Genomic DNA, 15289 nt, shown 5'->3' on the forward strand with positions numbered 1-15289 from the left:
GTTTATACGCATAAAAAAAATTTGATGAAGTCGATATGTGCAAAAATATATGTAGGTATATGTATCATATATCTAAGTAAACTCTCGATAGGCTATGTGGAAATGAATACTTTATTTTTATACAAAAAATCAATGTTTACCTTGGTAGATTATTTTTGTTATACAAACTTCGAAAATATAACCTATTTTTAATGCAGTTAAGTTTGTTGAACAAATTTGTTAATATTTGGAAAGTAATCCGAATTGATTACTCATCGTGAATTTTTACCTACATTACCTATTTTTACTCATGTAGTTTGGAGGATGGAGCCATATGTACAAGTTCACGGAAGTGAGGAAAGTTCGCTGAGCGCCAATCACTTGGGAGTGGCTAGAAACGATTATTTTACATCTGGCTCAAGCAGCTCACGACTTCCGGTCTTAGATGAAGCAGCCTCGGGGTAGCCGAGAAAACATCCGTTTAAAGGCGAGCTAAAGTGAGAAGGCGAACTATCCCTCCTAAGGGTTGTGCGCTGGGTTTGGGACTCGCCACGTAAAAAACGCCCTTACTGAAAAATTATCAGCCTCGGAAGAGAAACCCCCTCTTGATAACGAATATGGCACACGCATTGAGGATAATGCGCTTAGAATGTCATGCCGCTTACTTGGAAAGGTGCCGTTGCGCAGCTGGTTAAGTAATATCTGTCATCACCGCCTTTCAAGAAATGCGATGGACGAGGCAAGAACTGAGACGAGTGGCATTTACTACTGTGAATATATAAAGGAGTACATATTCGGTGTGGGATGAAAACTTCGTCGCCGAGTCCTAGCGTTCAGCCCGGTAGATGAACGTCTAGCCACAATCCGCATCAAAGCGAAGTTCTATGACGAAATGATCTACAAGCTGTCCTCAGCCAATTTACCTGCACACATACCCGACCAATTCTTAGCTCCTCTACCTTTAGAATATTCTCTGAATATATTTATTAACGTCGGGACGGCGCGTACGCCATTCCCGGCTACCAAAAATTACACGCACGAGTTATTCACATTAGGAATAATCGCAGAGGTCAACCCAATCGAAGTGCAATGATCAAGTCTCGCTCCGAAGGAACCGCCTTCATGATCACGGATAACCTCTACGCCAGGTAAGTATGCCTTTCGTCGCTCAAACGAAAGTATTTCAGCTGAATGTTGTAGAAAGTGGTTGAGAATTACTGTAAGAAGGATATGTGTGGGCTTAGTGCTCAATGAAAAGGGATACTCATACGATTGCAGGTAAGATACAAAAAACAAATATTTGCAATGTTGGACCATCCCTTATGTAGTGGGCTAGACAAAAAATGTAAACGTCAATGGTTTTATTGTAGAGAAAACTAATCGGTTTATAAATATTGATATAGCCGGTATCCAATGTTCTTGCGGAAACCTAGAAACTCTGCTGAAGAATGGTGGCGACGAAGATTACCTATTTGAGCTATCTTAATCCAGTTATTTTCTAAAGACACAATAATAATTTTTAGATTCATCATTTTATATTGGAATATCCTACATTATCTACCATAATACCAACTATTATATTTAAAGTAAATAACAAAATATAAGTGTGAACTCACCTTTATGCCGTGCGCAAAATTTGTGAATTCTCCGATGTAGCGACCGTAGTAGGGCTCTGGTGGTGCGCGCCCTGAAGCTGTAATCAAAGAAATAGTTTGTTTTAATAAAAAAAAATCAATCAATTTATTTGAAGAGCTCTTCGCTATCTCTTTAAGTAGCACATAATTCTCCATTCACACAGCGCAATATACTCAGCATGTACTTAGTATAGTCTTATTTTCTAAGTAACTGTGAAGACAGCTTGAAGACAATGCAGGCATTTTGTGATTAAAAGTGAAACGAAGGTAAGTAAGAAAGTTGAGAACAACAAACATAATAAATAAACATCAGTTGTATAGAAAAAGCTTTGCAATAACAGAACAACAACAACAATAAGATGTTAAAACAAAATAAAATTAAATCTTGCGCAGCCACTGTACAAACTAATCTCACAAAGTTTCGCTATAAACTTTTGCTATTTTCTTTGTTTTACATACTTTGGGAATTAAATTCGCCTATTGTCTCAGCAAAATCAACTTACATATGCATTTGAATGCTACGAAAGGCTCATTAAATGCACAGTGTGGTATTTTGCGCAGTATCTCTTAATATTTTTTAATTAATTTTTATTTGTAATTTTTTAAATATAAAAAAACAAAAATGTCGATCTATGAGCTCATGAACAGTTCCAAAATGATCTGACATTTCCGAGCCAAATTTTTTTCAGAAACCTGAGGAGAATCAAAAGCTGCCATTTCATCCTGAAAAAAAAAAAAAAAAAACAGTTGTGGGTGGTTTGTGAGCCGATCGGGTCATCAGCCTATATTTCTTCAAAAATAATGCCGGTTAGAATATAACCGTCAACATACTATTTGAGGCCTGCCACTTCCAACACATCGGATCAATCAATAGATTTATTGAGAGAACACTTCGGTTTTCGCCCGATCTATTGGCCTCCAAGATCGTGTCATATCACACTATTCAACTTTTGTCTGTGGGGATATGTAAAGTCTAAAGTCTATATGGGAAATCCCGCTTTGATTCAGGTCTTGGAGTAAAACATCACGCGTGTCAACGGATGCAACGTCTGAGACGTAGCCGCGGCCAACATTTGAAAGAGTTGATCTCCAAAAAGATGTTCCTAAAAATTTTCGTTTGAAAGATAATAAACATTCCCCATTAAATTTGAAGTTTTTGTGACAAGATATCTTTACAAAATTTGACACGGACTCCAGATCGAAGAATGTATGACTCAATCATCAAAAACTTGCCAAATGCTCCTCATACAGTAAAAATCAAAACATTCTAACATGATACCGTTATATCCTCCATATTGTATATAAATATTCACCGCCAGAGAAGTTTTCTATAAAAAAGTAAAATTGATATAAAAAAAATGTTCAAAGTAATTGCTCCACTGTGCACCGCTGCACCTGTTAGACGCGAAGGCACCTCCACATATGAGCATGTGCACATTTTCAATGGGTAAATGAAAATCCCAACACAATAGCTTGTGATAATTCCATTCCTTTGCGTTTGGCTGCGCCGTTTGCCTTCAACTGCAATTTTAATGCTCTTTTAATGAAGTGAAATTTCCTTAGAAAAATTTGTGTTATAGTTTTTTTTTTCTCAGAAAATATTGCAAACATTTCGTTAATTGACAACGTGTGAGCACTCGTGCTCGTGTGTAACAGTTTCCAGGAGAATTAACGTGAGCAATTCAATTAACTCGTAAACCATACTTACATAAATTAGAATATGCCATAATTTATTATGCATCTATCTCAACTGCATAATTAGTTTCAAATTATATGAATATCATTATATATGTATACGTCCACTTGTTCATATACACATATACTATATGTATATGTATATAGAAAAGCATACTAATTTATCTATGTAGAAAAAGAATAATAGAATCTCTACATAGTGGAGACTTGTACAAAAAAGACTCGAAAAAAGTTATTTGAAATTAAACAGGGTGCGATGTGATTTATATTGATATCCAAAAAATGAAAAATGTAACTGTTTTTACTAGGTAGTCGAAAAAGTATTTTCGTATTTTGTCTAGAGATGTCGTTGTAGTCATATCTTCAATCCTACCAATCACATTGTGAGGTGAGATTTTAAGCTCCATTTAATCAAACAACAATAAAATTCGGGGAAATTGGAAAAAGTTACAACTGTTCAAAAATTATTGAAAATAATGAATAAATTCGCTTTATTTTGAAATTTTTTTATAAAAAGGGAAGAATGCTACACAAGTCACCAATGAAATTTATGAAATTTACGGAGACGAAGCTGTATTAGTTCGTTTAGCACAACAATGGCTCGTGTTTGGTGGGACTGGACGGGAATCATCCCTGTGAGCTGCTCCAGTCTGGCCGAACGATTGATTCTACATTTTACTGTCAAGAAGTGATAAGATTTAAGCAAGGAATCGAAAAAAAACGGTCAGAATTGATCAATAGAAAGGACTTCGTCTTCTATCAGGACAACGCTAGACCACACACATCTTTGGAGAGGAGAGCTTGACTGGGAAGTTTTGATGTATCCACAATATAGCCCTGACCTGACACAATCGGACTACCATTTGTTTCGGTCAATGCAGAACTCGCTTAATGGGATAAAGTTGGCTTAAAGAGAAGCCTGTGAAAATTACTTGTCGCAGTTTTTCGCCGAGAAACCAGAAAAATTTTACACTGATGGAATAATGACTCCAGCGGAAAAGTGGCATAAAGTCATCGACCAAAATGTTACATATTTCGTTAATTAAAGTTCATAAAAATATAAAAAAATAAGTTGGAGTTTGATTAGAAATACGAAAAGATGTTCAAAAATACTTTATTACACACATAAAATAATTTGATTCGTAAAATAGCTTGTTGAAACCAATACATCATTATTACATAGACTTATTGTGAGTTGAGGTAACAAAAGCATGCCTAACCAATCTGGACGGTTGATAAATTTCAAAATTATTCAATGTTCAGTTACACAAAAAAAAAGCATAATGCACCCTGTACCCTGTACACACATTTAATCACATCTGAGTTCGCTAAAAAACTGCGTGATTCAACAAGTAATTAAAGATGAGACGAAATTATAAGCATGTCTGTTTGAATTATTGTAAGTTGAAAAAAAATAATAATATTTCAATCATCAAATTATTTTTCAACCAAACATGCATACATACATATATAATATTATGAATGGTCATTAGCAAGTAATTCAAATGATCTTTTCTGTGAATTTCTCATTAGAGCCGCTGACAAAAGTGCGACGCAAAACTAAATTTTTTTACTCGAAAAAACGAATTGAATTTTAATGCTTTCTTGGCAGCAACGTGACTTGCAAAATCAAAACAACTACAATTCAATTCATGTGCGTGTGTCAATATTTATGGCAAATAAATCTTCAATGTCATATTTCTACTTTTCTATTTCTATTCGCAACTAAGCCGCAAATAAATGCATGATCATCAACGTCAATTGTGGACCATTTGACAGGCAACATGATTTTCCTAAAAAATTCCATCAAATAATAATTTCAAAAAGTCTAGAAACTTCAACTACGCGTCAAATAATGTTTGGCATATATTGATTAAGGCCAGTTCACACTTAAAGCCTTTAAAGCGGGTTGAGGTGCCGCTCTTTCGAAATAGACGGTGAGACTATTATGGCAAGACACTCAAAGCCATAAAATAACACTTGACTTATATATAATATAACGAATATATACATATGTATGTTTGAAATCACTTACATTCTAATAAGAAATAAATATCTAACATAATAATCGTAAATGAAAGAAAAAATTCGACTTAAAATCAATGTGGTTTACATTTTTTGACTCCTCTTCTTTACTGGCGGAGACACCACTTTCGCGGTTATATCGTAGTTAACAACAGCGCCGTAGTCATTTCTTCTTTTCTTTATTTGGCAACAATTCGAGATACCAAGTGCAGCCTGGTCCTTCTCCACCTCATCATTCCAAAGGAATGCAGGTCTCTCGAGTTTCGAGGTTGCTTAAAATTAGTCGAAAAAGTCTCTCACCCAAAAAATCCACCGCGATCATATTCATAAACTGGACAAAGAAGTACAAACTTGACCTTAATATTGCAGTCGATGGCGTTGGGTTCCGAACCCTAAGATTTAGGGTGTGAATTTCGACAGCCTTTTGTTCCTTCACTCCTCAAACGACCGCGAATATCGCCAAAGTACAGAGTTTCTACCAAATCCTCATCCGACCAACGAGCGGACATGAGGAAAAGAGAAGGAAACGTTGTTGACAACATACTAGGTAATCGGCCGGCCGGTCCTAAACTACGCCACATCAATATGACCGCCTGGATGCAGTGAAACGCAGACCAGGAAGCTGCAAACATGTCTGAATACTGCACTCCGGACTACGGTAGGATGCCTCTTGATGTCTCCCATCAACACCTGCATAGTGATAACCGTGTGCTGCCAGTTAAAGAGCATAAAGAACTACTTTAAAAGCAATTTCTGCTGTAGTGCTTTCGCAGAAATCATTCGTGCAGCCACTTGCTTGTAGCGGAACCGCCAACTAGATGCATATAGAGGTCCATCCTCAAGTACGTTCACGACACAAAATAATACGCCGACCAGACTTCGGATGCAAGAAACTTCAGACATACACTAACCGTCATTCACAGTGGAGCCATTAACACTTTCAATTCAAAGAGTCCGCGAGTTGCCGCGAGAAACGAGAGTGACCCTTGCACAGCTTCGTTCTAGATAATGTAACAGATTAAACTCCCAATTATCCACAATAGATCCAGACATATCAAAAACAGTTCAGTGTGCAAGTAGACCCCTCCTACACATCTGACATCGTTCTCCTGTTGGTCCGACCGCGTCGAAATAGCACGCTTCCTGGGCATACCGTTGGAAGACGTCGATGACAACTTATCTAGGTTTAGGTACCCGTTATAACAACAACAACAAATATTCAAAAAGAGCCTATTTGATTTTGATTTTTTTTATCAGTATGGATAAAATTGGATTGGATAGCACGAAACAGGCGAATAAGTAAGGAAAAGTTATTACAATGTAGAGTTACAGTTTAAAGGACTAATCTCGCTTTAAGAATCTGAAAAATAAGTTATTGGAAAGCTTAAAGCTTTCGCAAGATTGACAGAACATTAAAAACTGAATGCACGGAATTTGTATAAAAATATTAGGCATTCATTGAAAATACTGCTAAGCGACTTGTGGGTGAAGTTCTATTCATAAAAGCCTCATATAACGGTATATACATATGTACGTACATATGTTTGTTTATGTTCGCATTTATTTATGTGTTCATGCATTTGAAATGGGCATCAAAAACTACTTTAAAGTAAAGTAAAATGAACAACCGTAACAAAATATGAATACAATAAGAGCAGCTTTTAAGAATTGCAAATGTTTCGTATTATTTGTACGAGCATGTTTCGATTCGATACGACTCAAGGATTGCTCACCCACACACATACATTTACATGAATTTACATACACACATGCGTACGTGCAACTTTGCTTTCATGTTTAGTTGTGCGCCACTGTCGATGGTAATGGTAATGATGGTATACCGTTATACCGTTAGCGAAACTTGGCGATAACGTCCGACGTGGCATGCGGAACAACACCGCCAACAGTCGCTGCCAAAATGCTGATGCTGCACACAATGCCGACGTTGAGGTATTCCCCAAATAATGTCTCAATCGCCGTGAAGCCGAGAAGCTTTCACATAACGGTTGTTGTGGTGAGTGCACTGTTGCTTTTACCGGTGTCTAGCAAGCCTACGATTTCGCAAAAAAACCCAAACACACACACACACCTACTCAAATAAAAAAGGTACATTGATGTGAGTGTAAGTGCGAGTATGTGTGTGTGTGTGTGTGTGTGTATGTATATATGTATGTATTCTGCACTGCCTCCATGGACGACGATTGCTATAATATGCATTAAATCTACTAATGCGTACATTAATCTCACTGTGTCGCAGCCTCAATTGAGTTGATTCAGTTTGGTTCGTCGTTCGGTTGACGCTTTCCTTCTTTCATTTCACTTCACCACATTCACTGCATGCAGCGCACTCTCTGCTCCCCTTATTCCAACCCCATACCCGCGCTCAAACACTTCGAGGCCTGTTTCGATTTGTGTGGACGGACACGCATGTGATGGCAACACACGTGTCTGTACGTGCCGTTCGTGCTCGAGGATATTTATCCAGTGCAACATGAGCACAAACAAGTGTGCGCGATATTAAGAGTAGCAAAAGCTATAATAACAACAGCAACAGCAAAAGCAACAGCGGTGAAGCGGTGTGGGGACATAAAAGCAATAGTAATAAAGCGTACAACCATAACAACAAGCGTAGCGATGACAATGATGAGAACGAGCATTGAAGATTTAAAGACACAACACACATACTTGCGCACATACATATATACGAACATTAAAAAAACTTGTATATATATGTGTGTACATATATAAATATAGTACATGACAAAAATGATGTGAAAAGACACCGCCAACTTTGACGGGTGATCAATTTCGGTTTCCTTTTGGGGGGTTGAGTTAGTGTTCTCAGTGCATTGCTGTTAGCGCTGGATTCTATTAGAAAGCATGCATTTTAGTTGGTTTGTACATTTTTTGAGCTGTTCAATCGTTAAATAAGAGTTGAAATTCTTCGTTTAATTGTTAAGTGGAACTTTCTTACACGAAGGTAGTTTCTAAATCTTCCATTAAATTTAAATCCTTTTGTTAAACACTGTGTAAAATACATGAGAATAACTAAGTGTTAGATTTTCGCATTTTTTAAAAAGAAAATGAAAGAATCTAATGGTGGTTTGTACCTAAAGTATTCACTAGTTTATGTGTCTTATATATCAACATCATACATTGACTATTTGTGAAGTGTAAGAAAAATTTTTCAAGCCTCCACCATAAAGAAGTTCGAATAGCAGTTACTCGTCTGAAGAACAATAAAGCTATTCACCATGCATGCATCAGCTTCTTTGTAGAATTTGGTCAGCCGAAAGCATGTGCGACTATTGAAAATTAAGTGTGCTCTGCCCAATCCACAAAAAAGGAGACCCCACAATCTGCGAGAAGTATCTTGTGATAAACCTCCTTATCATCGCAAATAAAGTGTTAACGAGCATACTGTGTGAAAGGTTGAAGCCCACCGCTAAAATAAACTGATTGGACCTTATCACTGTGGTTTTAGACCTGGAAAATTTCCAATTGACCAGATTTTCGCCATATGCCAAATCTTGGAAAATACCCGTGAGAGGAAGATCGACACACCCCACCTCTTCATCGATTTGAAAGCCGAAAAGGAACTGCCGCTATGCCTGAACTTGGTATCCCCGCAAAACCCATCACTGAGAACTTCTCCGAAACGTCCAATACCAAACGAGGTTTCAGACAATCGTGTGTCTCCTTCAACTTACTCCTGGAGAAAATAATTCGAGCTACAGATCTGAATAGAGAAGGTACAATCTTCTAAAAGAGTGTACAGCTGCTGGCCTATGCCGATTATATTGATATCATTGACCTTAACAACTGCGGCGTTAGCTCTGCTAAGCGAAGAAGCGAATCAAATAGGCCTATTAACGAACCATGCAAGATGAAATATCTCCTGTCATCAAACAAAAGTAGCCGTGCTCGTGAATTGACTCCCACGTCACTGTTGACAGTCATAACTTTGAAGTCGTAGATATTTTATCTTGGAACCAGCATCAGCGCCAATATGTGCGACTCGAAATCCAACGCAGATTTACTCTTGCCAGCAAGTGCTACTTCGGGCTGAGTACAAAATTGAGGAGTAGTGTTCTATCTCGTCGTATAAAGACCAAACTCTACAGCTCCCTCATCAAATTCTCATGAAGGGTTCTGTGGAAAATTTTAGGTCCTCTGCGCATTGGTAACAGGGAAGGCCGCCATCGATGGAACGATGAGCTGTACAATATATACGACGACATTGACATAGTTTAGCGAATTAAACGACAATGGCTACGCTGGCTGGTCATGTCGTTGGAATCGATGGAGACTACAGCTCCAGATGAGGAAGACCTCCGCTCCGTTGGAAAGACCAGGTGGAGAAGTACGTGGTACACTTGGAATCGCCAATTGACGCAGTTGCAATATATTCGAAGTTTTGTTCGTTTTTATATTTTCAGAGATATTTGATTGTTCTACAAGAGGATTGCCGGTATTTCCGTTCCCATTCGAGATAGAGTTACTTTTTCACTTCAACAAGAAAACTACGTAACTTTAGCCGGATGCTGTAATATGTATTCAATAATATCGGGACGGCGCGTACGCCATTCCCGGCTACCAAAAATTACACGCACGAGCTATTCACATTAGGAATAATCGCAGAGGTCAACCCAATCGTAGTGCAATGACAAGGTCTCGCTCCGGAGGAACCGCCTTCATGATCACGGTTAACCTCTGCGCCAGGTAAGTATGCTTTTCTGCGCTCAAATGAAAGTTATTAAGAAGATCGTTACTCAAAGTGGTTGAGAATTCGTGCCAAAAGGATACGCGCAAAGGAAAAAGGAATGTCAATTCAGATCAAAGAAATGAAGGTATGCAGGTATACCTGGATTGACAGCAGCGCAGTGATATACGTATTCAGTTGCCTTAAGCATACTCTTGTATGCATAGTTTATGAGACACAATCGATGTAATTACTGTTGTAGGAACAGACCAAAAAAATGAAAAGAAAAACTCGTTGAGACAAGACAAAAACCAATATACTTACTTCTAAGAGTACTGCGCAGCCTTGTAACGGTATTAAATATCAAATTCATTAAACATTCTTTTCCAAGTGATAGTTACTATAACAATGCAACTGATATTTATTTATGTTCACCAAATAACATGGAAATGGTTTTAACTTACAAGCTTTTATTTAAAAATTATAAATATGTATCTGAAAAGCATACTTTTAGGCATAACACGCTTCTCATAATCGTGCCGCTTCAATTCTTCACTTCTGTATGAAATTTTTAAAAATCGCTTTAAAATCTGCACGCTTTGTACTCCTTTCTTCCCCGCCCTTCTGCGATATTGCACTCCACTTTTTCTCTCGCATTCAATTAATCGTATTATCAGCTTATGATATTCGCTAATAATCCCCGTGGAGACAATATAATCTCACATAATTTACCGGTAACCATGGTTTTGCCATTATCCTTCAGCAGCATCATTGTTGTAGCCGTCGCTCTGCAGCGTCGCAGCATCGAAGCTTTTTACCCTTCTACGGCTGCCAGATTTTCACTTTTTACAACTTCATAGTTGTTCACCAATATCCTTAGAAGTCTTCATATATGTGTGTGTATGTGTCGTTCGTGCTCAATAGGCTTGAGCGCCAGCGGAAGAGGGTGGATTTTGGGCTTTCACGACTATTTACCTCACATATTTACACTCGCTCTATTAAGTATATATACATATGTATATGTTTAAATGTATATTTGTACATGCTATACTTGTATGTATGTAAATGCGCAGATGAGTATTGATATACAAGTTATCTGCTAAAACGTTGCAATCACTCTGTGGATTGGTTATGTATAGATTTTTCTTTTTGTTGTTGTTTTGGTGCGCCTTTAGCACAGTCGTCGTCGTTTTGCTACTTGGTTGGTTGTTTGTTTAACTTCAACTTCCCCTTTTATATAAGTACAAGGTAAGTATTTCTGGTAGTGTGCCTGTAAGTATATGTGTATATGTGTGTGTGTTTGCACTTGTGCTACTATTTGATTACACTCCGGCAAATGTAGACATTAAATCGGTATTTTCATGCTACTCTGTTGATTTAACAGTGATTCGCATAAAATATGTATGTACATACGTATGTGTGTATGTAAGTGGTAGGCTTTGATGGATGGAAAAATAATTGAGTTCTTTCATAGCAAACAAACTGACTTTTGGAAGTGCATTAAAGAAAGTGATACAAAAAAGTGAGAGAAAGTACTTGTTTGAGATTAAATATACAAAATAAAATAAATTAAGAAGCAAAGAACGGAAAAATTAAAAAAAAATAATAATAATAATAAAAACTAAAAAAAATATACAAAAATAATAATATTAATACAAAAAACTTTAAAGTTTTTTAAATTGCAAAAAAATTATTAAAAAGAAACAAATAGAAATTTTGTATTAAACACAAAAAATTAAAAACATTAATAAATAAAAATATAAAACTTTTATTAAAAACACACAAAAACAAATTTTGTATTAAAAACAAAAAAAAATTTTTTTTTAAATTTATAAAAAAAAAAATATTTAAAAAAAATCAAAGTAATACAATATACCGTTAAGTTCGGCTTCATCTACAAGTATAAGACCATTCACAAATAAAAAAAGTTCCCATACAAGAACTTGATTTTAATCGGTCAGTTTGAATGGCAGCTATATGGTATAGTAATCCGAACTGAATAATTTCTTCAGATAATATGCCTTCGTTTGGAATATTTTTACATGCCAAATTTTATGAAAATATCTCTTCAAATAACAAATTTTTCCATAAAAAAAACTTAATTCTGATCATTCAGTTTTTATGAAAGCTGTATGTTCAACTCAGCACTTCGCGCTGATCAGCGCCTCCACATACATTTTATTAACTCATTTACCATTCTACATATATATATACTAATGTAGAAACGGCTGTACATTTTTTATCAGCAGTTTTGCGCTGATATGCCAGTTTCTACAATGGCGTTGCCCTCGACTCACATTTTTCCTATATTAAGCATTGAATGTATTTAAAAACGTCGGGACGGCGCGAACGAAATTTCCGGCTACCAAAAAATACACGCACGAACTATTCACGTTAAGAATAATCGCAGATGTCACCCCATCGTAGTGCAATGATCAGGTCTCACTCCGGAGGAGTCGCCTTCATGATCACGGTTAACCTCTACGCTAGGTAAGTATGTATTGATGTTAGTAGTATTATTTCTTCTTGTTCTTGTTGTTGTTGTTGTTGTTGTTGTTGTTTTTGTTGTTGTTGTTGTTGGTGTTGTTGGTGTTGTTGTTGTTGTTGGTGTTGTTGGTGTTGTTGTTGTTGTTGTTGTTGTTGATATTGATGTTGTTGTTGTCATTATAACGGCACAGTTCTGCCGGGTTGACAGTACTTGGCCAGACTGTCGTGGGAACGGCATAAGAAGATCCTCACACAAAGTGGTTGAGAATTTCAGAAAAGGGTTAAAAGGAAACCGAAAATATGATCATACCCCAACTAAATATGTACTGGTCATAATGTTGTTTAGAGTGAAATAATGCTCCAAAAAGCCTCAAGCTGTACTGATGTTCTCTATAATTAAACCATGATAACGTCCCTTCATTAAGAGAACAACTAGAATTATATTGGAATCTTAAGTCTTTGAATGCTTAAGTGACGAAATCTCGTTTCTGAAAACTCCAATAACTCTTAATGATTTTATGCTTTACAAAAAGGTACCCGCAAAAGACGTAAAAGAACGCAAAAATATTTATTTTATATTTATATTATTACTATTCATCAATATTTAAAGTAATCTCCACGAAATGTAATGCACTTATGCCAACGATTTTCCAGTCATCGAAACGCTATTAATGAGAACTTTTTGGGATGGCCTTCAGCTCTTTCACCGAATTTTGTGAAATCATCCTTACATGTGAAACTCATAAATACACTTCTCAACGGCAGTTATTATATAATGACCTCCTTCAATTTCGGATCGGGATTCACGCGATCAAACAAGTCCAGAGAGACCTGTTTGCATTACTCTTTTTGAAAATAATTCAGCTTTTTGGGAACGATTTGAGCAAGAATTCGCCAGAGATATCGAGCTCTCTTACCATCTTTCTAACACTACAAGCACCATATCTTTCACCTTTTTTTTAATATTTTCATAAGTTCAAGAGGTCGTGGGTCATACAGAACGAGAAATGTCTCGCAGGCTTGTGTTTTTGATAAAACTTCACCGTAAGCCTTAGCCTTTTCCAACATTCGCAATGATTCCACAGTTTTTATTATACCATAAAAACCAAATTCAACCCCCGAATGCGTTGACAAATCCCCTTCCGAAATTCTCAATAAAATCCCCACCTTCTCGTTGTGCCATTGTCTTCCTAATCACTTAATCTTATTTAGTACTTTCATCTTCGATTCAGTACCAATTGTTTTGCCAATACCAGAAATGCTGTTTGCGTTCGAAGACTCCCTCATCACTTTGCGAGAGCACGGCGCACATGTTGATTAGGTTTGGCAATGATGATATTAATCTAAATGAAGCGCAAATTGAATGAATGAAAGAAGCTGTTGCTCGGTGCAAAACAAAAAGCACATAAATCGGCTGGGAAATTGGAGGAGGAGGAGAGAACCCGAATGTGAGAAAAGAAAGGTACTATAGCAACCGAAGAAAAATATGTCAAGAAAATAAAATTGCATGTGAAGCAAGAAATGTCATCTTACTATTTCTTTATTTGGCATTCTGTTTCTACAAATGTACATACTATGAGGCCGGTTGAAGAAGATAGTTAATTTTTGACCAAAATTTTTAAGCCTTTTGCAGTTTTTATCATGTTTTATTCTTGTTGACTTGAGCTTGATAAATAAAAACATAAAGCTGGTACGCGCTCAAAATAATCACCTCACTAGATGTTTAACCAAACACAAGTTTCAAATGAGGTTTTCGAGCCAAATTTTGTTCACCGATGAGGCCCATTAATGGTCAGAAATAGAAGTGAATTTCTTGAAGAAAAAACAGCGGTTCGGTGTGGTTTGTGTGGGGGTTTGTGTGGTGGTGGAAAAATGATGCCGGTAAGAATGGAATTGTCAACTCACCGACTTCTGATTTCACCAAAATTTCCCACACATCCCAGCAATCTACGAAGTTGTTGAGAGAACACTTCGATGAGCAGATCCTACCTTGATTCAGGCCTTTTAGCAAAACATCACGCATGTCAGTTACCAGTCAAAAAGCTCGAATGAGTCATCGAAAATTGTACTCAACGGATGAACCATCTGAGACGTAGCCGCGACCAACTTTTGGATTATCTCTTCCATGCCGCGACCAACTTTTGGAAGAGATATTCTTCAAAAACAAAATGCCAAAGATTGTTCTTTCGAGTGATAATAAACATTCTCCATTTTAACCTCTATGAAAGACATGCGACCCTTATAAAAGACACCAACGTAATATTGCAGAAAGTTAAGAGAAAGCAAAGCAACTGATTACTTTATCGCTAACGACAAAACCTTATGTGAGGCTCACGAGCCTACCAGACCAGCCTAGGCATAAGCTCGAACAATAAGAAACCTTAAAAGAATTAGAACATAAACACATCTCTTCCATATTATGATGGTGGCAAAATTTTCTCCAAATAATCTAAAAAATGTTTGCAGAGTTATGTAATTTGCGGTTGATGAGAAGATACTCGCTGGAGAAAAGACGGATTGATTTTAGAAGAAAAGACATTGCAGCAAAAATTAGTCTCACATAATACCGCTATATATGAAAAACAGATCCGGAAAGTCACTGAACTCTCAAACTTCCCTCTTAGCTGCCATACAAAGCATTTACAGACGTTTAAAGTAAGCAGGACAAAGCATCACTTAGAGGCCACAAGTGTAGCTCTTAATGAAGTCATAAATGCAATCGAACAATCGGTAAATACAAGCCCCAACAATATCGGCAGAGTAAAAG

General features: G+C 36.8%; 1 protein-coding gene across 1 annotated transcript in view; it reads right to left on the reverse strand.

Moving 5' to 3' along the window:
- Nucleotides 1–15289, reverse strand: part of LOC108974143 (protein Skeletor, isoforms B/C) — a 72933-nt gene that overhangs the window by 35339 nt on the left and 22305 nt on the right. The window contains exon 2 of the mRNA XM_018941820.1: nt 1596–1672. Within this exon, the coding sequence (XP_018797365.1) occupies nt 1596–1672 (77 nt within the window). The remainder of the gene's footprint in view (nt 1–1595; nt 1673–15289) is intronic.

Source organism: Bactrocera latifrons, unplaced genomic scaffold (genome assembly GCF_001853355.1).
Source record: "Bactrocera latifrons isolate USDA-ARS-PBARC rearing strain unplaced genomic scaffold, ASM185335v1 scaffold_53, whole genome shotgun sequence".
NCBI lineage: Eukaryota > Metazoa > Arthropoda > Insecta > Diptera > Tephritidae > Bactrocera > Bactrocera latifrons.